The following is a 25,827-nucleotide window of genomic DNA, read 5'->3' as shown; positions in this document are numbered from 1 at the left end:
ATGGACACAGCTGAGAGAGAGTGTGTGTGTGTATGTGTGTGTGTGTGTGTGCAGTTAATTTCCTGACTTTTAACAAGGTGCAGCATTTTAAGTAATGATTTTTATTTATAGACTCTAAAATGAAAATCTCCCTTCTAATACTGTTCAATATCTTTCAGATGGCCGAGGACAGTATCAAGGAGAGTGTGAGGAAGAAGGCTTGTGGTTGGAAATGGGCTTGTTCATCAGTTTTTTCTAGCAGAGTTTCTGTCATTCTACACCTTTATGAGAAATGCATTGTCAGCAATAATGCTGGGAAATAGACATAATTATTTGCTTGCAAAAAATATTAAGAAAAATGCTTGCTGTAAGAAGATAACTAAACTGTTGTGTTTTAGAAATATGACATTTCACTACACATATGAAGTAACATAAATCTCTGAGATTGTCTCCTTTAATTAAGACTTTCAGAAGGATGCAAATACCCTAACAGTCATTTGCAAAATATTCAAAAGAGACTGACATCAGAATATTTAAAATGATCATTGAGTGAGTATGGGGAAGTTGTTCATTGACACTTTAAAAAGAATTATTAAGGTTCCTTCAAATTTTATGTGGATCTTGATTTGCCTTCTGCAGCTCTTAGTTAATGAAAGTCTGGACAACAGTCTCAACTATATTACACAATTTATTATATTTTTGTTTCAAAATATACATGTAATTAATTTGAAAATAAATATTACACTACTACTTACAAATGAAATAACAAAAATGTAGGACAGTACATATGGGAAACAAGTTGCTTTTGACAATTCATTAACGCTGCCATTCATGTAGCAACCTATTGTATTACCTATATTACCTATTGTAATAGTCTAAAACTCATCTAAATCTCTCATTCCAGTATTTTCCCCAAGTGTAGACATGTGTAACCCCTTACTACATCATATCTTGTTTTCAAACAATGTAATTCTTCACCTGTATTTTTCTTTTAGTTATCCGGGGATTCATTTTCAGTTCCTGAGGGGAAAAGAACAAGGCAATTTAAGTACTTGTAAGTAGTTTAAGTACTTGTTTGATTACCTATGATCTGGTTTAATTTTCTGTTTCATGGATTCCAATCTGTTAGCTGATACTCTATCAATATCAATAAGTGACTTTTATAGAACATTTTAAGATTTGCAAAGAATTTTACATAAATTATCTCATTTTATTTTCACAACAACCCAGTGAGGCAGGCATGGCAAATAGTACTTTTTTTCCATTTTACGGATAGGAAAACTAAGGCTTAAGGAGGTTAAAGGACTTGCCCAATGTCATGGAGCTTGTAAATGTCAAGGGTAGGATTTAACCTTGGGTGTCTCCTGTCTCTAAATCCAACATTTCCCTACTTTATTACATTAGTATGATTAGCTCTTAGTATGTAAGACATACAGTACTGCTGTAAAAACCCGGCTAAACCCTTCCAGAACACCAACAACTTCCAAGCTATGACGTGGATCCCATTTCCAGGTTGATTCCCACTCTTAGTTTTGCGACTAACTTCCTTCTCTGTTCTGGATCTATCCTGCTACCTGTTTTAATCCACAGCACCAATTATTATCCCAAAGTGATCAGGCCCATTCCTGGATCCAAAGTTTTGACACAGAGGTTAAACTGTAAGAACACAGGGAGGGAAACCAGGGAAGGGTGTGATGATGAGTTCCCTGGACGGTCAATTTTTCAAATACCTGCTGGCATGTAGGGTGTTGTTTGGCTGGTCTGGAATTGGATCAAGGAATCTAAAATTTAGGGTTTTGCCTCAGCCTACTGATTAATTTCATCTACCCCAAGAAAAACATACATTTTTAGAAACTGGCCTGTGATGGGAACACTTTAATCTATTTCAAAAAAGAAATTGTAATGCATATTAATATCATAATATTGTTTTTGCTTAGTCATTTTCAGTCATGTCTAACTCTTCATGACTCTGTTTTGGGGTTTTCTTGGCAAAGGTACTACAGTGGTTTACCATTTTCTTCTCCAGCTCATTTTACAGATGGGGAAACTGAGGCAAACAGTGTGAAGTGACTTGCCCAGGCTCACACAGCTAGTAAGTGTCCGAGGCCAGATTTGAACTGCGGTCTTCCTGACTCCAGAGCTGGCACTCCCTCTATTGTGCTACCTAGCTTCTCCCATGTTATTGCCTTGTATTTCTTTTGTATATACTCATAAGCATGCTGCCTCCTTCAAATATTAATTGCTTGAAGGCAGGAACTATCTCATTTTTGTCTTTGTATCTGCAGTTCCTAAGACATTGTCTGATATATACTATGGTGCCTAATAAATATTTGTTGATTGAGTCATATTCTGATACAGTGGATCTTTGGATAGTTTTGCATTAGCATTGCTATATAATAATAATTTTCTAATTCATTTGTGGCTTTTAAATCTTTTTAGTGCTTCTATCATGGCTCACAATTGATGTTTTTTTCTTTGAGTTTAATTAATAGTCTATAATAGATAAAATCTTCCTGGCTCCTGATTAGCACTGCTTAGGGTCTGGATGGCAATGAAAATGAAAACTCCTAAAGACCATCTGAAGTCTGATCACAGACGAGATGTGAGCATCTGGATATGACCATAGAATTATCTATGGTCCCTTATATAATGAAGTTTCTTGAGTGAAATTTTATACTTACTGAGATTTATTACACAGAAAAGCTTCAGAATATATAACCTGGAATCTGAGCTTCTCTGCAGGTAATAATGGGTTCCTTTTCTTGTTTGTTAATCCTAATTTGGCCAGGTGCCTAGCATTTATGTACTATTTCCAGCAAAGGGTGAACAGGTAGACCTGAGGGACTTGGTAGGAAGGACCCCAGTCCCAAGGGGGCAGAATTTCATTCCTGACAACTTAGTTCTATTGGGCCACTTTTCCAAGCAGCAATTAACAGAAATCCCAGCCGGCCATCTCTCAATATCAGCTTTAGCTATGTCTATAACCTACCTTCTAAGGGTTCTTGGCTACTCTGAGCATCTGAGACTTCTAGAGAACCTGCGCTGAAAAATTCTAAGGCAAAAAAAAAAATAATAAAATGCGATGAAAATAATAAACTCAACATTTATAAATAATCATTCTTTGAACATATCCTCATTCCCCGATTTTCTCTCCTTTTTGTATTCTATAGCCTTTTTAGGAATCACAGATGTTCTAGATCAGTCATGGCCTCCTAAGCTAGTTAGTGGCTGTAGCACTGTCTCTTGCACTTAAGGAATGGCAGGATACATGGGAGCTGGAAAAACATCTTTAGCAGCAAGCATTGGGATTCACTCCCTCAGGGCTCCACTTGTGGTTCAGGGAGTCTCAGGAAAGGAAGTAGCAGGAGTGAAATGAAGGACCCTAGATTCAGAACTGGAGTGCCCTTAGAGACCATCCAGCCCAACCTCCTTATATTATAAATGAGAAAACAAAGGGTCATTCAAACACTTTTTTGATATACAATTTTATAAGGCAAGAAACTAATCATATAAGCATGCATTAATTATAATATATAAAAATATTTTCATATTTACATGAAATCAATTTTAAAACAGATTAGCTCAAATTTAGTATTTCTTTCTCCTTAGGTGAACAAAAGTTACCTTTGTCAAGAGAACTGAAAAACTGGACAATTTTCTCTCTCTCTCTCTGTCTGTCTCTCTCTCTGTCTCTGTCTCCACTTCCCTCACATATAGCACTTAGCACAGTGTGCCTGACACATAATAGATGCTTAGTAAATGTTGATATATAATATATACATTATCTGTTGTTCAATTGTTTCAGTCGTATCCAACTCTTTGTGATCCCTTTTGGGGTTTTCTTGGAAAAGATACTGGAGTAGTTTGCAATTTCTTTCTCCAACTCATTTTACAGATGAGGAAATTAAGGCAAACAGGGTTAAGTGACTTGTCCAGGTTCTGAAGTTAGATTTGAACTCAGGTCTTCCTGACTCCAGGTCCAGAATTCTATTTACTAGCTGCCCATAGATATGGAAATGTGGCTATGTGTGCACATACAGATCCTACATACATAAAGAAATTACATGGTTTTGGTATTCAGAAAATGATGTTAATAATAAATAACTTGGATTTAAACTCACTGCCCAAGTTCTTCACCATCAACTATATCCTTAACTATCTATCATTCCCTTCATTCTCCTGAAACTACCACTTGACATGTCACCAATGACCTCTAAATCAGTAAATTCAATGGCTTGCTTCTCATTCTTTCTGGTTCTTGACTTCTCAGTAGAATGCTACTTTCTGTTTATCACCCCAGTCTTTCTGAAAACTCTCTTCTCCCTTAAATCCTATCATTTTATTCTCATTTGCTCACCCTCTGAACTCTCTGACATCCCATTTTCAGGCTTCTCTCTGTTCTTCCACTCTAGGAATGTTCAGCTTCTCTTTATCTTCCAATTTTCTCTCTCACTTGGAGAGCTCATGTGTTTGCACACGGTTTCAGTGATCAGTTCTATATGAAAGACTCTTAAAAATCTGAATTTTTCAATCCTGAACTTCAGTCCTAAATTTCCGGTAGGCTCGCAGACTTTAATACCCACTTCCTAGGATCATTTCAAACATCATGTCTTTTTTTTTTAAAGCAATCGGGGTTAAGTAACTTGCTCAAGGTTACACGGCCAGTTATTTCTGGGTGTGGTCCTGAGTATCTGAGCCCGGATTTGATCCAGGTCATCCCGACACTGGAGCCAGTGCTCTTACTCGCTGAGCCACCTGGCCGCCCCTAAGCAATCGGGGTTAAGTAACTTGCTCAAGGTTACACAGCCAGGTGTTTCTGGGTGGGTGCTAAGTGTCTGAGTCCAGGATTTGATCCCCAGGTCATCCCAACACTGGAGCCAGTGCTCTTACTCGCTGTGCTACCTGGCTGCCCCCAAACATCATGTCTTAAACTAACCTTTTTACCTGAGGCATCTAGAAGCACAGCAGTTGGAGCACTAAGCCTGGAGTTTGAAGACTTGAGTTCAAATCTGGTCCCTGTCACTTACTCTCTGTATGACTCCAGGCAAATCACTCAATCTCTGTTTGCCTGTTTTCTCAATTGTAAAATGAGGGTGATAATAGGCCCTACCTTGCAGAATTGTTGTAAGGATAACTGTTCTAGTCATCCAGGCTCAAAATCTAGAATTCACTTTGATTCCTCTGGGCAGCTGCCATTGCCTCTTTCTCATATCCAATGCCAGTGAGTCAGTGGATTTTTCCTTCAAATAAATCTCTCTTATCTTTCACTTCTTTTCACCCCTCCCTCAGGCCCTAGTCCAGCCACCCCTGAACTGCTGCAATGGTCTCCTCCATGATCTTCCTGCTCCAATCTCCCCCTATTCCTATCCATCTTACACACTGTGACAAGATAAATTTTTCTAAGCCACTTCAATTATGTCAGTTCCCACTTTTAAATATCCATGGCCCCCAAATACCTACTGTTACCAAATCCAGACTCCTTAACCTGGACTTCCACAATCTGTTTACTTTTCCAGTTTTACTTTCAACTAATTAATTTTCTACAACCTTCAACTCTGGCAAAAATAGCATTGCTCCCCAGATAATGACTTGTACTTTGCACCTCCATGGGTTTTGTACACATCTCCCTCTATCTAAAATGCAACCTCCCTTCTCTTTTCTTCTCTCTGCTTTTGGAACTCAGATCAATCCCTTGGAAAAGGAACTCTTCAAAGACTAAATCCGATGACATTGGTCTCTCCTTCCTCTGAACACCTACTGCCTGCATCATTCACTTAGCAACTAATATATGCTTCTAGTGTTACTATATTTAGTAGTCATATCATACTGTCATTTAACTTTTCATATAGTTAGGTTTTATTTTCCTAGCTTGATTAGGATAAGCTTCTCCAAGGCAAAAACCAAACCTAAGATATACAGGGTGTCCTAAAAGTCTTAATGCAGTTGTAGCTATTAAAGCTTACACTAAATATAGCTTAAAGTTACACTAAATTGTTGTCCCAAATATCTTGGTGCAGTTTTAAACAATTAGAGAGCTTGCAACTGAGCTAAGACTTTGGGATATCCCTTATTTGCATTCCCTGAAATGCTTTGTACATTGTAGGCACTAAATCAGTGACAATTGTTTTCTTCAACAGTGCTTTTCTTCTGAAGAATGAAAAATATTTCAAGTATCTTCTCATTTCTGCAAGAAGTATCAGAGAGGGATATTCTTTGATCCCATTTTGTGAGCAAGCAACAGACTTGTATACCTATTCCCACAAGATTGAATTTTAGTATTTTGGGATGAAAATGGGTAATTTTTAATTAAATCAATTACTACCAGTTTGTTCCTTTTGATCTTCTTCCTTGTTTTCATCGATTTGGATTCTGACTCTGTTTTCACGTGGTAAGAGTTCAGCTACTAAAATATATGAATTAAATAAAAATGAAAAGTTCAAAAAATAGATGAACAAATCATCATATTCTTTATACATTACATTAACGACTGTTTAATTTCTTGGGTTTGCTGCAAATTGCCCAGAGTGGGAGGAGGGTGGGATACTTTGAGATCCAACCCCCTAAGGAAATTACAATTAGAGGGGAAGAATTTAGAAAGTGAGTGATAAGGGAAATGAGGGAAGTGCTTAGGGAGACTAAAATTACCAAAGATTTCAGGAAGAATAAAATTCAAAGACCATGAAGATAAATAGATAAGTCAACAGGAAAAACATTAACAACAGAAGGAAATATGGCCTCTAGATCTGTTAAATGAGTATAAGAAACTATAAATAAATACTACAAAACAAAGGACAATGATCTAGAACTTGATGAGACAGAGAACTCTCTGAAATTTGAGAATACTACAATATGTTGTTTCTGGGTGGTTCAAAAGAGAAATGAGAATTATGAGAGCAGACTTTATGACCCGAACAGCAAAAATAATGAGCAGAATGGAAAAACTGTAATCTTTGATGGTAAATCTCACCAAAGAAACAAAGAGGAGACCAAAGATTGGGAATGCAAATGCACAGAAGTGAAGGATAATTGAGAAGAAAGGAAGAAAAAAACAATAAGAGAAGAAAACATGCTTGCTAGGCAAACAAAACATACTGATTTTGAAGACAGGATGCATAGAAACAATAGAGATCATAGATCTCCCATAAAAAGATGACAAGACAAAAAAAAAAAACTTTAACACCATAATGAAGGAAATAAAGAAGAGAACAGTTCAGAATTTCTGTACATAGAAAATGAGATTCCAATTGAAAGAATTCACAGATCACCTCCAGAAAAAAATGTACAAGGCGGCAAACTCCAAGACACATAGTGGTTAACTTTAATTATTCATTCAGTTCATTACCCTTCAATCACCCTGATGATGTTTTTTCCAAACCACAGACTTAGAATTGTTCAAGGGGCTCATGTCAAAAACCTTTCTAGATTATCAGAGCTTGTACCACACTGGCATAGACTCTGAGAGCATAGGGTCACCATCACACCTTAGAATGCTATATAATTATTAATTGTTATCATTATTATTGTTATGAGACATCAGAGTAGATCCTTAGTGAACTAAGTTTTAAAAATAAAATCTAGCTGGGGAATATATATTTTAAACATCTCTTATGATCACTTATTTTTTTTTGGTCTTTTTGGAGGGGGGAAGGCAGGGTAATTGGGGTTAAGTGACTTGCCCAAGGTCACACAGCTAGTAAATATTGTGTCCTAGGCTGGATTTGAACTCAGCTCCTCCTGACGTCAGGGCTGGTGCTTTATACACTGTGCCACCTAGCTTATGATAATTCCTTTTGAGACAACATTTTTTTAAAATTCCACCTAAAATTTTACCTGGAACATATGGATGGTAAGTTGATATTTCTCCAAGTGCAATTAGTTTTTCCTATTTAAAAAAAAAAGACATGATTACAGCACAGATGATAATCAATGATCATCGATTTTTTGGTCCCAACTGGAGATTTCCCTCATATACTACTACTGGTATGGAAAGCCCCTTTGCCAATTAAGATCATCAATGGTTCAGCAACTCATATTTTTTGGTGTCTTCAGAGCTTAAGTGACACGTATATGGTAATATAGCTACTATGTACAAGAGCAAAAGCTTGAATCCTGGTTCTTCTGATCAAAAGTGATTGCATTAATAATAGTGATCATTAAGAGGTAACATGGTTAAAAAAGAGAGAGATATAACACGTTACCTCTTACTGATCACTATTATTAATGCAATCACTTTTTAAAAATAAAATATTTTATTTACTATTTTAAATAGCTAAATACAGAGCAAATAAATGGCATCAAGATAATTTGATTATAAAGTAATCAAACATTTCTTCACACTCTAGAAAGGATATACTGGAATAAGTGGTGTCATTCCAAATCATCACTCTGGGAGGCTGCACACCAATTCCTTGGAGGCAGATGGAACAATCCCAGGAATGTTTCTCAGAATGCATTGGGATCTCCTTTGAGATCGTCTTCAGAGAGAATTCCATGAATCTTTTTCCAAGTTCTCTGCTATTTATCATAGTGTGAAATATCTCACAATTTGATTATATCTCATAATTATCTTACAATTTGATCTCCTTGCCTCCAGTCTCTCCCCTCCTTAACCACCATCCTCCACAAAGCTAAGTGATTTTCCTAAAATAAGGTCTGATCATGCTCAATAAACTATAGTGATGCTGCTACATTTAAGATAAAAAATAAATTCCTCTCTTCAGCTAGAGAGTACAAGGGAATTGGTTTTGAAAAACCAGGATCTTATCACACAAAAGTAGCTGATAACAAGGTATTAAACTAACTGTAAAATTGCTTCCATACCAGGTGATCCCTTTTTGAGGTACATACAAATCCCTTGAGTGGATAAGAAAGGAAGCGCCACCATAGTGGGAAGAATTCTGGGTCACACCCCTGGGGACCTAACTGAAGATTAGTTAGGAGAGTCCAGGAGGCCAGACTTGGTAAAGAAACCAGGTCTTGATGAGACACATAGAAAACTGTGACAAATGAAAACCCTAAAAGACAGAATTTCTGGATAATTGATAATCAATTTATTAATTAGTCTAGATTATAATCAATAAATTGATTTCTCTCAGTAACCAAATACCCCAAGGAGATCCTGAAATGCCTCAAATCTTTTCTGAAAGGGAACTTTCCTAATAAGTGAAACTGAACCCTGAATGGTGAACATTTAACGAGGTTAAAAGTCTTCAGCTCCTGTTGAGAACATGGCTTGATCATGAGACTCAGCCACCTCAAAGCATCTGGGCAGGTGAAGCCATTTCCATCTGGACCTCACTGGCTAGTTTTCTCCATCAGCTGAGCTGCCCTAAACTCTAATGAATGGAATCTAGGACAGGGTGTTCTTCCACCAGACAAAGACCCACTCTGACAGGATTCTGTTTATATTCTAAACAGAAATTAGGTCTCTAAGTTGGGTGGGGTCCTAATAAGCATATGCCTGCAGGGCTGGGAACAATCTTATCAGTCAGCCATGTCCTTCAGAGGTTGCTATCCTTTTCAGGAGTTGGGTTTTAACAGAAATAAAAGGAAGAAGGTGTGTTACAAATTAATAATTAATTATTAACATAATAGCATAATATTAATTACTCTCATAACACATGATATGTAGAAGATGAGGCTGCCAGAAGTTGTGTGGAGTTGAGAATGAACACATAGACTGAGGCAGATTCCACAGAAAAGGGAGCCAGCATTGAGAGTGAGGTTGTTTGGGCCAATCAGACATGAGCAATGCTGGAACAAGGGCTCTGTCCTAATACTAAAGAACTGGGTTTTTCCCTTACTGGTAGCTCCTGGAATTGTGTCATCTGCCTTCAAGGCAGACCTTGCAAGGGTATGGCCAACTTACAACCCAGCCAACTGCATTGCCCCTTCTGAATCCATCAGAATCTGTGACTATATCATCTGAGCTGGTATATGTATAGAATCAAATTCTGCCTCCCCCAACCCTCAATTACATTAGCAAAATCAATTTCCTTGTATCTTTTCTGAAATTACCTGTTCGAGATCATGGATAATTGCCCCCTTAACATCTTCAGTTAATTCAGTATCAGACAAATCCGTACGAGGAAGCCATACTCCATTCACGCATTTTACTGGCATGGAATACACTATTCCCTCAGGTGTGCCAAATTCACCTGGAGTGTCCCCAGAAGACAGTGAATAATAAATGCAATTAGTTATTTCTTCTTCACTGCCCTAAGAATATGCAAAATTTTTAAATGACTCACAATAAATGTTTTTGATGATGATTATGCTGAATTATCAGAAGGTAATCTCTTCTGCCAGCTTTATGTTTATCATGTAATTCTCCTGGAACCCAGTCATTCTTGATTGTCTATGCCTGGATTATGCATGTGTAGATTTAGTGACAGCAGAAATTGTGGGCTCTGGAACCTCCTATGTAGCTGGCCCCATGACCATTTTCTCCTGCCCATGTTTCCTGAGCTGACAGTCTATGTTTCTCATGTCGTTTCTCATGAAGTCCTGTCTGTTTGCATTCTTTGCCCATACTCTAACCCATAAGGCAGTTTTATATTATCTATGGGCCAAATTATATGATTTGAAAGGGAAGGAACAGAGAGTACAGGCATGGTGCTTTTCCAGCTAAACATTGAATGCTCATTAAAACAATCAATACAACCTGGCTATGGCAGGTGATGGGAAAGTTATTGGTAGTGAGCACTCAACATTCAACTAAGTTGGTTCCTTTTATGTAGAATATTTTTTGTTCGTCAAACAAGAAATTGTGGCTGGCTTCCCAGCAGTGTTGTGCAAAGGGAAAAAAAAAAACAACCTTGTTCTGTGAATGAGCAAAGCTAGATTTTAACCACTGCTCTCCTGCCAGGGGCAGTACTTGTATGACCTAACTCAGGCAGATGGTTTTGCCTCTGATTTTTTAATATGGGGGACTGGGAGGCAGGCAGGGTTGCAGTAAATCACTAGATGCTTTTCAAGATGGATCATTCTACTTCTTGTCCACTAGGATAAACAGGAGGAGACATACAGCAAAAAGAGTGGAAAATACTGGAATTTCCCACAACTCCAAGTGCTTCCTTAAAACAGTCTCCTATCTCTATGCTTTACTCACTCAAATTGCCTCAAATATCAGGCTCACCTGCTTGTTGAAACTTGGAATCCCTTTAAGAGGATACAAAGTCATTTGTTTTACAATTAGACATAAAGCCATAATTTTTTACGATTAGACATGAAGTCCCATAAAATGGGACTCAATGACACATTCACACTCATTTGTAAATTACTGATATCAGATCCTTTCATAAGAGCAGGTATTGATAGGGGAATTACAGAACCAAGTCCCTGGGAATCTGAAAGCGATAAGATAGAGGATACAAGAGTGGTAAAAAGTAAAGCTAAGGGTGCCAAACTTGGGCCTACTTGGAGTAGTGCCAGATTGTGTCCCATACTGATGGAACTCCTTCAGGGAGGAAATTTGTAGGGAGTATTAGCCACTCTCTTGTAATTATCTGTGTTCTATCGACATGAGCGGATGGCAAATGACATATAACAAAAATAACATAGCATCAAGCAGCAAGACACACTAGAAAGGGCATCAGATTTGGAACAAGGTCTGCTCCTGTTATCTATGTGACTTCAGACAAGTCATTTAATTTCTATAGAACCCAGTAACCTCATCTACAAAGGGCCAGATGATCTCCCGAAGAAGACAATCAGAAAGAGCAAGGGCTTCAAGATCCAGCCAGAAGAGGATTGTTGAAGGAACTGGGGGTGCCTACTTTGTTGAAAAGAAGGCTTCAGGGCAGAGCTGTAGCTAGCCATTTTTCAGGGGCAAGTGGTAGGCTCAGGAAAATCTTGGGGAGAGACCTTAGGGAGATACCTCCTTGGGTCACAAGGCCCTGTTGTGGGAAAAAGATCCCAGGAAGCCACCCTGTGTCAGGAAAGAGATTCCTTCATGCACTGAAAATGGTGATGAGAAATCACTGCTAGGGGACGGAGCAATATGGACCAAGGATATCTTAGAGGTTGGGTGGTCTGGAAAGAATCCCTTATCCCCTTGACCAAGTCATAGCTCTGTGTTGGAAGGAGGGTGAGCAGTGATAGCTGTTTTGAAGTATTTCAAAGGCTGTTATATGGAAGGAGCATTAAAATGACTCTTCTCGGCACCAGAAATCAGAACCTAAAGAGATGGTTAGAATTTGCAGAGGCAGATTTAGGCTCGAGGAAAGGAAAAACATACTAACAATTGTTGTTATTCAGTCACTTTCAGTTATGTCTGACTCTTTGTGACCCCATATGGGGTTTTCTTGGCAAATACACTGGATTAGTTTGTCATTTCCCTCTCCAGCTCATTTTATAGATGAGGGAACTGAGGCAAATAGAGTTAGTGACTTGCCCAGGAGAACACAGCTAGTAAGTTTCTGAGGCTGGATTTGAACTTAGGAAGATAAGTCAACCTGAATCCAGGCCCTGGCACTCTATCCACTGTGCCACCTAGCTGCCCTTTATTAACAAATGGAGTTGTCTAAAAAATAAAAGTAGAATGGCTTCCCTCAGGAGGTAGTGGGTTCCCTTTCACTCAAGGCCCCCAAGAAAAGGCTGAATGATTCTTTGTCATGTGTGTTTTAAAGGTAATCCTTGTTCAGGTAAGGGCTGAACCAAAGGTTTCTGGGGGCCGGTCTAACAGATTTTGTGATTCTCTCAGGTAGCTTCAGTTCAAAATCCTATAAGCCTCTGGTCTATAACAGCTCCTGAGAAAGTTAAGAATTCTGATCACTGATCTAGCCCACCATTCTTTATCATGTTAATGAGCAAATTATATATTCAATTAAAATTTTGTTTTTTATTTATATCCCTAAAATAGAAATACAAAAGTATATTTTTAATATACAGAAGTATATTACTTAGGGAGTCTTCAATTTACAAATAAGTTGTGTTCTATAATTAATTACAAAGTCAGTAATTTAGTATTCAGAATGAGAGGTGTTTTCTTAGGAAGGTAGGGTGTGAGGATGGTTTGTACAAAAAGTTAATGAATAACCATTTCTTTTCTATCTCTATAAATTTAAAGGGTTAAACCAGAGATGTGGCCTTAGCCCTTGCATGCAGCCAGAACCAGGTTAAAATGTAATTGGGAAATGTTTAACAAAATAAATAAAAATAAAATTTTTGTTGTTCAATTGTGTCCTACTCTTTGTGACCTCATTTGGGGTTTCCTTGACAAAGATACTGGAGTAGTTTGGCATTCCCTCCTCCAGCTCATTTTACAGATGAGGAAACTGAGGCAAACAGAGTCAAATGACTTGCCTATAGTCACACAGCTAGTACGTGTCTGAAGCCAGATTTGAACTCAGGAAGAGGAGTCTTCCTGACTCCAAGTCTGGTGCTCTATCCACTTTGTCACCTAGCCACCAAAAATAGAATACAAAACAGGTAAAGTTAATTTGTGGTTTTCTAAGTCAATATGTGACCTATTTAGGTCCATTTCTATTTGAGTTTGATACTACTGGGCTAAACAACCTATGCCCACAGGAGAGACACAGGGAGAAAGGAAGATGGAGACATTCAAGAGAGCTAAGAGGCTTGAGTCTTTCCAGACGGCATCCAGGGAGACCTAGGGAAGAAGAGGCCTTTTTTATTTCTTCCTTTGCCAAATTCTAAACTGGGGAAGTTAAACAAAGGAAAAGAATCAGACACTGGATGGAGTTTTGTTCAGATATAAGAGAAGGAATGATATATAATTATGGTGGCTGTCCTCAAGGAAGAACAATGTTATTATAGTGAGAAACAAAGATTTACCTTCACTCATTATTCCTAGAGAGAATATCTCTCCAGGAGGGGAATCGTGGTACCAGAATTTCAGCATGGTGGCTATACAGTGGGCTGCTAAAATACCCCTTTGGAAATGCCCTCTCAAACTCCATAAGTTGAGGGAGTGCCCGAATTCTTTGGCAATCCAATCACTGCAAGAAAAGAAAGTGATCATTTTACTAGAATACAATGCCCCTTTAAAATCAAAAGAAACAGAAACAATGGGAAATTAACTCAAATTCAAAAGGGAAAACTGAAACCTAAAACTAAGTACAGTCACACACTAACTCTATCCTAAGAGATCTGCCATATACTAACTTTATATTTTCTATGACTGTGTATGTAGATTATAAGTTACATGAGGGCAGGAAAAATGTCTTAGTTACTTTTGTATTTTCTCTGATACATTGCACTTCTTTACTTTGGCGAGTGTGCACAAATAATAAATGGTTGTTGAATGATTGATACTATAGTGTTAAGTCTGTAGGAAGAGGAAGTTCCTATTTACACAGCGTATTTTTCACCACATTATGGAAAAACACACACTCTGAGACACATTTTGTCTTTTGTCGCCTACTTCAATAATTCAAGAATGTATCATTTTTTCTCTGTAAGCATTTGCTTCATTGATACAAATAAGGAGATATTTTGTAAGAGTGCTATGGCTAAGAAATTCATGACTCTGTCATCCACCTAGCCAAATATATTTCTTTAAAAAAAAATCATACATATTCCAGGTCATAGTTTTACATCTCTATCAGAATATGTTAAAGCATGCAGTGCATGTTGGGTAATCCTGCAGTCCTATAGAAAGCAGTCACAAAATTGATGCTGTGAGGTGACTGATGTCATTTATCCTTGCCCATGGCTCTGTGTGGGGTTGGATTCCAGCTTTCCTAGGACTAGAATAGAAGTACATACCTATGGATAATTTTTTCTAAAATGTATCCCAGGAAGAACTTCTCCCAGGCCAAAAGTAATCAAATGATTTGGATCAAAAATCCAAACATTTTTGTGATCTTTTTATGTTTCCCCTTAATCCTAAAATAATTACATATGATTGAAAATATTTTCAGTGAGAAGTTTTAGAAAATTACACACATACACACACCATTAACATGTGAATATAATTCAAAGTTAAACATAAAATCTAGTGGCCAGGTTTTTCATCCCTATGAATATATCTATCTATTCATTTCAATTGTTAACATGGTAAATATGGGGGAATTGGCTTATTAAATCACATTTTTGCAGAATTAAAGATATTTGAAAATTATTTTAAAGGTTATGATAATTTTATCATCTATTACTATATAATGATTAGTATACAATATTTAAAATATACTATACCTATCGAATATCAAGTTTAATACGTAACGTGAATAGCTTGGAGGTCCCCAAATAGCACTGTCATATCTGAAAACTTTTGTTTTCTTCAGGTCAATGTAGCGAGAGCCAGTAATATTACCCCAAATTATCACATCTTTGATGTCTAGAACAAAAGAACTCAATTAACAAAAACAACAATGCATGTAAAAATAGAAAATATACAGCCTGAGAACTGCTTAATTGGGATCTTAACCTAGGAAAATTGCTCTTTAAAAAATGTGAGAGGATCCTGCTAATTTTTAATTTCCTTGTACAGCCCCCTTTAAAAAAATTTGTTAATTAATTTTGTTTTTATATCACAATTATTTCTAGAAACATAACCCTTCCTCCATAATCCCAACCCTTACCCTGAAAGGAAAGCCTATCTCATAACATAGTTATAATTAACTTAGTTAAATGCTAAGCAAAACTAGTTATTTCATCTGGCAATGTAGATAGCCCCTGTATCCTAGAGGTCTTCTCTCTCTGCTGAGATGACTGTGGTATATTTCATTATCTGGTTTTTCATTATTTGTTTTTTCATTTACTGAGTGTTCGGCTTCATTTTTATTAACCATTTTATTTATATCATTTTAGTGAATGTTCTTTTGGGTCTGTTTATTTCACCTTTGCATCAGCTAATACAAAGCTTCTCATGTTCCTGTGACTCTGCATTATCATTATTTCTGACAATAACATTCTGTTACATTCACATTCCAAAGCTCACATAGGTATTCTTAGGAACATAGATGCATAGAGGGCATGTTAGACAACTCACAGGCCATAAAGTTCAACTTCCTTATTTTACAGATAAAGAAACTAAGGCATTTTCCCAACTAACGAGTGCCTCATTTCCCCCCAATTCTCAGTTACTACAAAAAGCATTTCCATTAACATTTTGGTATTTGTTGGAACTTTATTTTGTCTTTGATTTCTTTGAAATAAATATTCAATAATAGGATTGCTGGGTCAAATGGCATGAGCAGTTCAGTAGCTTTTGAATAATTTCAAGTTGATATTCAAAATGAGACCAATTCATAGCTTCAAGCAAAAGTGCATTTGTGTGTCAAGTCCTCCCTAGCAACAGAGGCACAAGAGTTGTTCTAACATGAACTGTCCATATTTTCTCTAAGATTTGCCATTTTGCAGGGTATGACACGAAACCTCAAACTTGTTTTAATTATATTTGTTTCTATTAGTAATTTGGAGCATGTCTTAATAGGTTTTCATATTATAGGCTGTAATTCTTCTGAAAAAAAAAGGTCACATCTGTTGAGGACTGGCTCTTGGTCTTCTATATTTGCATCAATTCTCTACTACTTTAGATATCATAGTTTTATTATAGATATTTGAACAATTTTTTCTTCACTGTACTTTTTCTCATTCTATCTGAAATTATTTTGTGTGTAAAAGTTTTTTCATTTTATATCTTCAAAATTGTCTATTTTTTTTTACTTTTTTTTTTGGTCTTTGTTTCCTCAGCACCTAGGTACATAGTAGGTTCTTAACAAATAAGTATTAATAATGGAATGTGAAGTAGCAAACAAAATGAAAAAACCCCTGTACATTTCAATGTAAATTTACAAATACTAAAGACATAGAGAAGATAAAATTTTCATTCAAAATGGAGTTTGACGTTTGAAAATTAACCATTTGCTGTTTATAGGTGCTGAAGTTTTACACATAATGAAAGCAAGCTGCTTTATCTAAAGATTCTTTATCTAAAGGAAATGCAATAGGATTTAGCCTTTCTTAAAACATGAATGTTTATGATGGACATCAGGTTACTCTGATAAATAATGGTTCACTTTGGCACTGGTTCTGGTAATTATATTGATAGGCACAACTAGGTGGTACAGTGGATAGAATGCTGGCTCTGGAATCATGAAAACTAATTTTTCTGAGTTCAAACCCAGCATCAAATACTTACTGGCTATATGACACTGGACAAGTCACTTAACTCTGTTTGCCTTAGTTCCTTGTCTGTAAAATGAACTGGAGAAGAAAATGGCAAACCACTCCATTATCTTTTCCAAGAAAACCCCAAATAAGGTCATGAAAAGTCAGACATGACTGAATAACAACAACAAAAATTACATTGATATTTTAGATTGGACAGAATAGAAATATTGCTTTCTAGAGCTTTCTTGTTGTTAAAGTAAGGGATGCAGCTTTTATTGTCATTTGATAAGGGATTCAGAATTTCTTGGTTCCAATAATTTAGGACAAGTCCACATTTTATAGGTTTTTCCAGTTTTTCCTGAAATGATGCTTGTCATGTTTTTGAATGCTCACTGGCCACTGTTATTTCCTCTTTCCCTAAGGACCTTTATTACTCAGATTCTATCTACTGTGACATCTCATTAGATGTTGGAGACCAACTAATCCAGGCAGTGAGTGAAAGAGGAAGGATTTGAACCTTTACCATTGCCTCTGAATCCAAAGCCACCATTTTTTATACTGTACCTTGTTGCCACTTGTAATACTCTTGTTTTGCAACCCATTCATTTACCCACTTAACTTCCATGCTTGCCATTTCAGTAACTAGTAAGGGTGATGACTGATAATAGCAAAAAACAAACAAACAAATTTCAACACCCATTAAACACCATAAACTCTCTTTTTATTCATCAAGTACCTACTATGTAAAGGGCTCCATGCTAGCTGCTCCTTACCTACTCAACATGCCATTAATTTTTTACTTTCCATTATACCTTCCATAGAGCATTTGTTGAATATTGTACTTAATCATATCTGGTTTTGTATTATAGTTATATGTGCACATATCATTTCTCACCAATAGACTGTGAACTCTATGAGAAAAAAGGATCATTTATTTTTGTATCAGCTCCAGCATCCAGAACAGTGCTTTGCTCATGGGAGATGCTCAGTAAATGTTTGTTGAATTGAATGAAATTAGATATATACAAAGTGTGAACTTAGGGGACTTGAGGAATTATGTTCAATGTCTACAAAAAAATGAAGAAAGAGCACATGAATCATACACACTGGGTTTATGCAGATCTTGTGATGTAGTACACAACCTTAAAATATGTATGTGTATATATGTGTGTGTGTATGTATATGTAAATATGAAAATGAAAGTATTAAATTGTTTTAAAAATCCAAGTATCAACATTCTAATATAATGCATTCGAATTTTTAAAATTAGGATGTATGATTTAAGAAAATTTAGTTCAATTTACTGTTTTGTAACAGTGCACTACATTAGAATTAGGAAGAACTGTATTCAAACCCCATCTTTGACACTCAGTAGCTATGTGATCATGGGCAAGTTACTTATATATCAAAGCCTCAAATGTTACTTCTGTAAAATGGGGACAGTAGTATTTATAACACCAATTTCAAAGTTGTTCTGAGATTCATATATAATGTGGTACAATGTACTTTAAAATATTAATGAGCTTTATAAATGGTGAGTAATTCTTATTAATAAATGAACATTTATTTAGCAGCATAGCACAATTTGGGGGATTCCATAAATGCTACTTGACCTGTGTGGCCTTGGGTAAGTGACATAACCTTTCTGCCTGTCAGTTTCTTCATGTGTAAAAAGAAGGTATAGACTTGATGTAAGTCTATTAATCTCTAATTCCACCAGGTTGGGGGGGGAGCTATGCCATTTCTGGGAAGACAGGAAAACGTGGAAGGTATACCCTACTCTCAGGATGTTTATGTTCTACTGGATTACAGCATTTCTAGTGATTCATTCATTCCTAATTATTTTCAAATGGTAAACATATAGTCTATATCCCTTTATCTTTTCTCACATTAATTAAATTAGCCATAAAAATTAATTAATTATACACCAATAGGGATTTGCAAACTAATCAGATTATACATTAAGATCACAGAATTGGAAATACTAGAGGGGGCAACAATTTTGGTGCTAATGACTTGAACATCTCCAGTACTTCATTTCTGTTTCCTCATCTGTAAAAGGAATGGATTGGCCTGGATGGCCACTTCTAGCTCTCAATATACAATCCTGTAATAATCTAGGCCAATAATCCTCTCATGTGACAACTGAGGTCCAGCAAAGGTTAAGTATATATAGCCTAAAGGTCCCGTGTCAGGGCCACAACTAAGACTGTGCCCCCTGTTTGCTGTCCAATTGCTAGTCTCAGACTCCTGCCTCAGAGAGCAGAGTTTTTAGCTGTTCTGAAAACAAAAACACGATTGATTAAAAATACCAATGACTCACCAGATGCTGTTGTTTTCAATTTTCTGGCCAACATGGCTTTTGCTTCATTTTCGAGCACCATGGCCAGAGCAATGATGTTCCGTGGGTTAATAGATGGTGTATAAGTAATAAGCAAAGTGGTGGTGATATTTAGAAAGGTCTTTCCTGCCACAATAACTTTCACAGTTTTATGAGCATTTTTCTCAATCAGGGATCCAAATAATTGACACAGAGGAACCCTAGCTCTGATTCTGTTTTCTACAGTATCAGACTCATTATCCATATTGTCACTAAGTATGATGATAACCTCCGCCTCAAAAAAGGCCTCTTCTATTGCTGTACAAACAGAAATTTCCCGCAAAAGAGGTGCTGCCAGGTCTTGGCCCTCCATAACAATGCCACTGAGAGTGTCTTCTTCATAGAAGCTGTTTATGAGATGGATGCTAATTTCTTCTTCCATACTGAATATTTCTCCATTGACCAGTATTGGAATCAGGTTGTAGCATGTGGGACAAGATGCGCTGATGAAAATGGGATAACTTCATTATAAATGAAAAAAAGATGTTTTTCCTTAAATCTTTACTCTTATTATACAATTCTTTATATACAGTAAGACTATATATATATTTTTAACATTTTATGTTTTACATTCTTTGCATTTCAACATTTTGTTTTTAACATTTTAATTTGTTTTTTTTTTTAACACCCATATAATTCTGTAAATTCAGTAAGACTGCATATATTTTTAAATGGACAAGCATACACCCAGATTTTGGGTGATTTGTTTTAGGTTGGAATTTTTTAAAAAATAAGAAATTCTGACTTCTATCTTTCTCTGGTCATGAGAAGGTAGTCTCAAAATAACAGATAATGCCTTTTTTTCAAATGACAAATAAAAATTCTTGTTTGTAGGGAGCTATTTCTAATAAACAACTGTTTTGGATATTCTTTTAAATTTTCTCCTGTGAAAATAAAGATCATTAGGTCTCTCTCAACTGTTATTCATGAAAAATTATGTAAAATTTTTGGAAAAAAAATTACATATTAAGAAATATGTTTTTAAAACAATCCAAAATTCAGCCAAGACCTAAATTCACTAGTACATTATAGGACTAGGATTTTAAATCACAGAAATAAGTCAAATATTTTAAAACTTACAATAATATAGACACGGGGAATAGGGAGCTATCTCTTTGTAAAGGCTATTGAACAAACAAAATGCTTTGTGAGAATACTGATTTTGTATTCAGGAAATAAAGAAATGTTGAACATTCCTAAATGGTGCTATCTTGGCAGTAAATTTTCATTTAGGTGCATTTTAAATAAATCACTGAAATAAATCTCAAAAGTGATATTTGCCTAATCTGTAGTGGAATTAATCATGCACCCTGACAAAGAAAAATTGCAAAGTAGCAAATCGCCGGGCTCTACTTTCCTACCCGGTGATCCAGACCTTTAGTGGATTGATTTCGTTTTTAAGCTCTTCTTCCTCCTCCTCAATTGCTATATGTGTCTCCAAGTTCTCGCCAGCAATAATTAGCATTTCGGGGGTCATCATCTTTGACGTGATGCCGTAGTAAAGCTAGACAGAGAGAAGAGCTAAGTTAGCACAAGAAGACATACTGATACAAAGAAAGACTCATTCTGTTTCACATGAATGGAATGGGGGCCCTATTCCACAGTATACTCTGTCTGCTGCCATAACCTCTGGGGGATGTGGTGAGCCTGTTTTTGGAAATTCATGATCATGAGCAATAGAGGAGACCTGCCCCCAATTCAGAGCATGGGCAGGCATTTTATGACAGTTTTCCATTGGTTTACCTCCTGGTGATGAAAAGTCTTTATCTGATAAATACCAAGCTAGAAGTGAGCATGTATACAAAAGGTATGCACGGGCCAAATCATGGTCTTTTCCCTAGCTACAAGTGAGGAAGAAATGCTGTAAGTCTCCTGGTGGGGAGAGAGGTAGTACCAATGTCCTGCTCTCCCTATAACAGCTGACACGTCTGTGAATTCAGGGTGCCTCAGTTTCTTTGCCTGTTTGTGTTTCTCATTTCTGCTCTCAGGTGTAGGAGATCAAAGATAGTACGCTACCTTGTGAGCTTCAAAAAATCAGACATGCCACCAGAAGACCAGAAGTTAGAGTACGTGACAGTTTGCTGGCAATAAATGAAGAGCCAGCCATGAGAAACAAGCTGCTTGTTGATCCAACCCAGTCAAAATGATGTGCCCTCAAGCAAGGAGGCAACTCCTCCAGAGACTGAGCCCTACCAGAAGTGATCTTAATCCTCTGAGGGGAGAGAGAGTAGGAGCTTTGCTCTGGGGACCCAACCTGTCAGTGGAGTTGGAGTTGAGAGAGTGAGCTCCAGAGCTATATACACTGGCTACATGAAGAAGAAAGAAGAGACAAGAGAACTTTTAAAAAAGCGAATGTATTTTCAAAATAAATGTAATAGTGTGAAGCAGGGCAGATAACATTTCAAACATGTGTTGACTGTTTATTAACAGCTTATTACCTGGGCATGCTCCAAGAACTCATTGAATCCTCCCAGTAGAAGACCCTTTCCCCCACGGTCCAATAATTCTCGCCAAACTATAGGAGAACGTTTGTGATTCCATTTATTCTTTTTACACAGTTTTTTCAGCCATTTCTATTGAAAAAATATGCCAAGGAAAGTTTAGTGCGATGAAATTTATTTAAAATTTAGATTTTGTAAGTTTAAATGCAACCCTTTCCAACTTATGTAAGATGTCTTAGTGTTCTTTAAAAAGTATACCGTAAATTTTAAAATGGCACTGAATTACAAATTAGCAAATTAGTTTAAAAAATAAAATATACTTTACATTTATCTTTGAAAATTTTTTAAAAAAATATTTTCTTTTCAGTTTCATATTCTCTCCTTCACTTCACCCCCTCCCTCACTGATTGAGAAGACAAGAAATATGATACTCATCATACATCTCAATTCATACAAAACATAAGTTCCATATTAGTCACAAAAAAGCAAGAAAAAGAAAGTGAAATTAACCTTTATTTATCAAGCTAGTAGTTGGTTCAGATGAGTGGGTAGACCTTGCTCAGTCAGATTGGTCAGTAGAATTAAAATGTCAAGACATACCATATTTTTAAAAAATGATACTATAGAACTTCATTTTCTACCTTAAATGTTATGTTTAAAAAGAAACATAACTATTTTTTAACTATGCACTAATTTTATAAGCCCATTTGCCCCTTGCTCTTGCTCATCCTTTTAAGAAAAGCTATTTGTCTCAGTTTAGTGGGGATGTTGAGCTTAGTCAGGTTCAGAAAGTCAAGAGTAATGTCGAGATTAGATGGTAGTTATCTGATGAACCCAATTTATGCTTATTTAAAAATAAAATAAAATTATCAGGTTTGTGTGGCCCTTGTCTCTTAAAGTCAAATTGTAAGTTGAGAGGAACAGTTCAGTGTTCATTTGGGGGACATACACTTGGTATGTCCAGACTGGCAGTTTCAAAGGCCTTGATCAGTCTGACAGATACTGTGTACGGACCTCTGTTCTGTTTCTGGCCTTTCTCCTGGAGTTGTCAGGCCACTAACACCACATCAGCTGTTCTGTGGCCCTTTCTAAAGCCACGCTAACTCTCAGGCAGGGGTCTATCTTTCCCATAAGTAATTAGCCAATTAAGGACTCTGGCAAGGATCTTGCCAGTAATGAATAGGAAAGAGATCCCCCTCTGGTTGTCATAGGATAGCCTGTTTTCTTTTCCTTTATAGAGATGAATGATGGAAGCATCCTTAAGTTGCTGGATGATTTCCTCTTGCCATATAACCTGGAAGATTTCAGTCAGCTTCTGTATAAATAATAGACTCCCTGCCTTATAGATCTCTGTTGGGACAGAATCAGCACCAGGTGCTTTGCTGCTCACTCAAGAGGAGTCTGATGGCATTCAGTGACTCTTCGTCACTTGGATGTTCAGCTAGAGAGGAACTGATTACAACCTGAGGCATGCGATCAGTGGCTTTGGCATTGATTGATGATGGTCTGTTAAGAACACTACAGAAATATTCAGCATATCTCTCCAGGATCATGTCCTTGTCACCGATCAGTGTGAACCCTGTGGAGTTCTTGTTTCTCATTTAGCAGCTTCTGAATTTCCTCATCATTTTTGTCAAACCAATCTTGACCTTTATAGGAGTTCTGGGCCAGATAAGCAAATGTAGTGCTGTATGCCGAGTCTCTGAAAGCCGTCCACTCCTTTTCTGCTACTGGTGATGACTATGTGCTGAATCAGCTTTCCCTCCAGGTCAGCAATAAACTGTTCATACACAGAGAAATGCTCTAGAGGATGTAACATTAGGTTGTCCAGAGAAGTTCATCAGCATCGTACTCCAGCTTCATAACGGTCAGCTTACATGGGTTCTAAATGGAGAACAATGCTCTCGTGCTTTCCTAGTCACCAATGGAGTGAATCAGGGTTATGTGCTTGCTTCCATGATCTTCTGCATGATGTTTTCTGTGATGTTGTATGATGTTTTCAACAAGGACAAAAATGGCATCAAGATCAGCTTCCACACTAATGGTAAACTATTTAACTTGAAAAGGCTACAAGCCAAGACCAAAGTGAAAGGGGTTTTGGTTTGCAGGTAACTGTATTCTCAATGCAGCCTCCAAGGCCAAGATGCAATAGAGTATGGATTGATTCTCTGCTGCTTGTGCTAATTTTGGCCTAACAATTAACACCAAGAAAAAACAGGTTTTCTCCCAGCCAGCACCATACTATCCATACATGAAACCATGTGTTGGTATTATACATGGTTATTCATAGGTTGTGTATCACTTTTTGCACTTATATACATGCAAATCAGGTGGAATTCAATTGAATTTAACTATTTATTAAGCACCTACTGTGTGTAAGGGACTTCTATAGGTTATAAGGATATAAAATGTGAATGCTGTGGATAAGTTAACTTACCTCAGTACTATATTTTCCACATAGATGATGAGGTTGATGCACACATTGCCAGAGTTAGCTCAGTGTTTGGGAGGCTCCAAAGGAAAGTGTGGGAGAGAAGAGATATTAGACTGACTACCAAACTGAAAGTCTACATAGCTGTTGTGCTGATCTCATTGTTGTATTCCTGTGAAACCTGGACAGTCTACCAGCATCATGCCAGGAAACAGAATTGCTCCTATTTCAATTGTCCGGGGAAGATTCTGAAGATCACCTGGAAGGATAAGGCAATGGACACTGAGGTCCTTTCTCAAGCTGAATGGCCAAGCATTCAACTCTACTGCAGAGAATGCAACACGGATGGCTGGCCACACTGTATGACTACCAAGGCTCACTCAAAAGATTATTTTATGGAGAACTTGCACAAGGTAAACCACTCACACGGTTGTCAGAAGAATCTGTATCAGGACCTTCTCAAGGTATCTTTGAAGACCTTTAATATTGACCATGAAACATGGAAAATTCTGGCACTGGATTGTCCAGTGAGGCATGCCTGGTTCAAAGAAGACATTGTTCTCCAGAGGCAAAGTAGAATTGTAGAAGCACAAAGGAAACATGAGGTATACAGATCCAGAACCTCTTCTACTCTAAATGTTCTAATGGACCCCTTGTGCCCAATCTGCAGTAGTGCCTTCTGAACTCATATTGGACTGATCAGTTACCTCAGAACACACTGTGCCCTGATTCCGACATCATGGGGTCATTGGCCTTTTTGAAAACAAAGGACGCATAGCAACAACTAAGCTCTGTTAGACTGTGGGTTAAGGCAAATCCATAACAACTAAGTGGTTTAAGGCATATCCATAACAACTAAGTGGTTTAAGGCATATCCACCTTAAACTGAGTTCTAGTCTCTAGCAAATAATAATCTAAAGAGGTCTCAAACACGTCCAAAAAGGGAGCAGTTTCACAGATAACATCTGGTTTCCTCAAAAGACATTCAAAATAAAATCTGAAGGCTTCTGAAGGAAGACAAGTATTAAGAAGTACTAATGTAAGTGATAAATACTGAATTCCTAAGGGGAAACTAATTTTTTTTTATCCTTACCAATTAGAAAGCACATTTATTTCCATGAATCATATTTAAAACATTTAAATTGGGGTGTAAAAATGGATCTGAAGAGATTTGCATGAAAAATGACCATCTGTATATACTACATGAATAAGCAAAACTTTATTACAGAAAAGTAATCAGAAATAGCCAGTTTAACAATTATAATCAAATTGGGATATAATGACTTTTAGTGAATCTAACAGACTATAATAGTTTCTTACCTCCCAAACATCGGGGCGTTGAGTAATTTTGTGTATCTGGAAATTAGGTAGATTTTTCTGCAGGTAATCTGCCAGAAGTTCTGCCTTAGCAAAGTATGGGCAAGCTGCACTACCTAAGAGATTAAATCAGTAGAACAGTTTACATACTCTTGTGTTGGTATTATACATGGTTATTCATAGGTTGTGTATCACTTTTT

At 36.9% G+C, this 25,827-nt stretch overlaps 1 protein-coding gene across 2 annotated transcripts in view; it reads right to left on the bottom strand.

Annotated features, from left to right (window-relative positions):
* Positions 1-742: 742 nt before the first annotated feature.
* MDH1B (malate dehydrogenase 1B) overlaps positions 743-25,827 on the bottom strand; it is a 31,030-nt gene continuing 5,945 nt past the window's right edge. The window contains exons 2-11 of one of the 2 annotated variants that reach the window (XM_069075113.1): positions 25,631-25,743; positions 21,877-22,011; positions 20,800-20,942; positions 19,382-19,881; positions 15,139-15,280; positions 13,777-13,940; positions 9,997-10,136; positions 7,810-7,861; positions 2,969-3,031; positions 743-999 (exon numbers count right to left, since the gene is read on the bottom strand). In XM_069075113.1, the coding sequence (XP_068931214.1) occupies positions 971-999; positions 2,969-3,031; positions 7,810-7,861; positions 9,997-10,136; positions 13,777-13,940; positions 15,139-15,280; positions 19,382-19,881; positions 20,800-20,942; positions 21,877-22,011; positions 25,631-25,743 (1,481 nt within the window). In that variant the 3' untranslated portion in view covers positions 743-970. Of the gene's footprint in view, positions 1,000-2,605; positions 3,038-6,298; positions 6,383-7,809; positions 7,862-9,996; positions 10,137-13,776; positions 13,941-15,138; positions 15,281-19,381; positions 19,882-20,799; positions 20,943-21,876; positions 22,012-25,630; positions 25,744-25,827 lie in introns of those variants that run through there. The other variant, XM_069075112.1, reaches the window with a different exon arrangement.

This window comes from Petaurus breviceps, unplaced genomic scaffold (genome assembly GCF_028583685.1).
Source record: "Petaurus breviceps papuanus isolate PSGF00001 unplaced genomic scaffold, PetGlider_PUasm1.0 90903, whole genome shotgun sequence".
Classification (NCBI taxonomy): Eukaryota; Metazoa; Chordata; class Mammalia; order Diprotodontia; family Petauridae; genus Petaurus; species Petaurus breviceps.
This window is presented reverse-complemented; position numbering and strand designations above follow the sequence as displayed.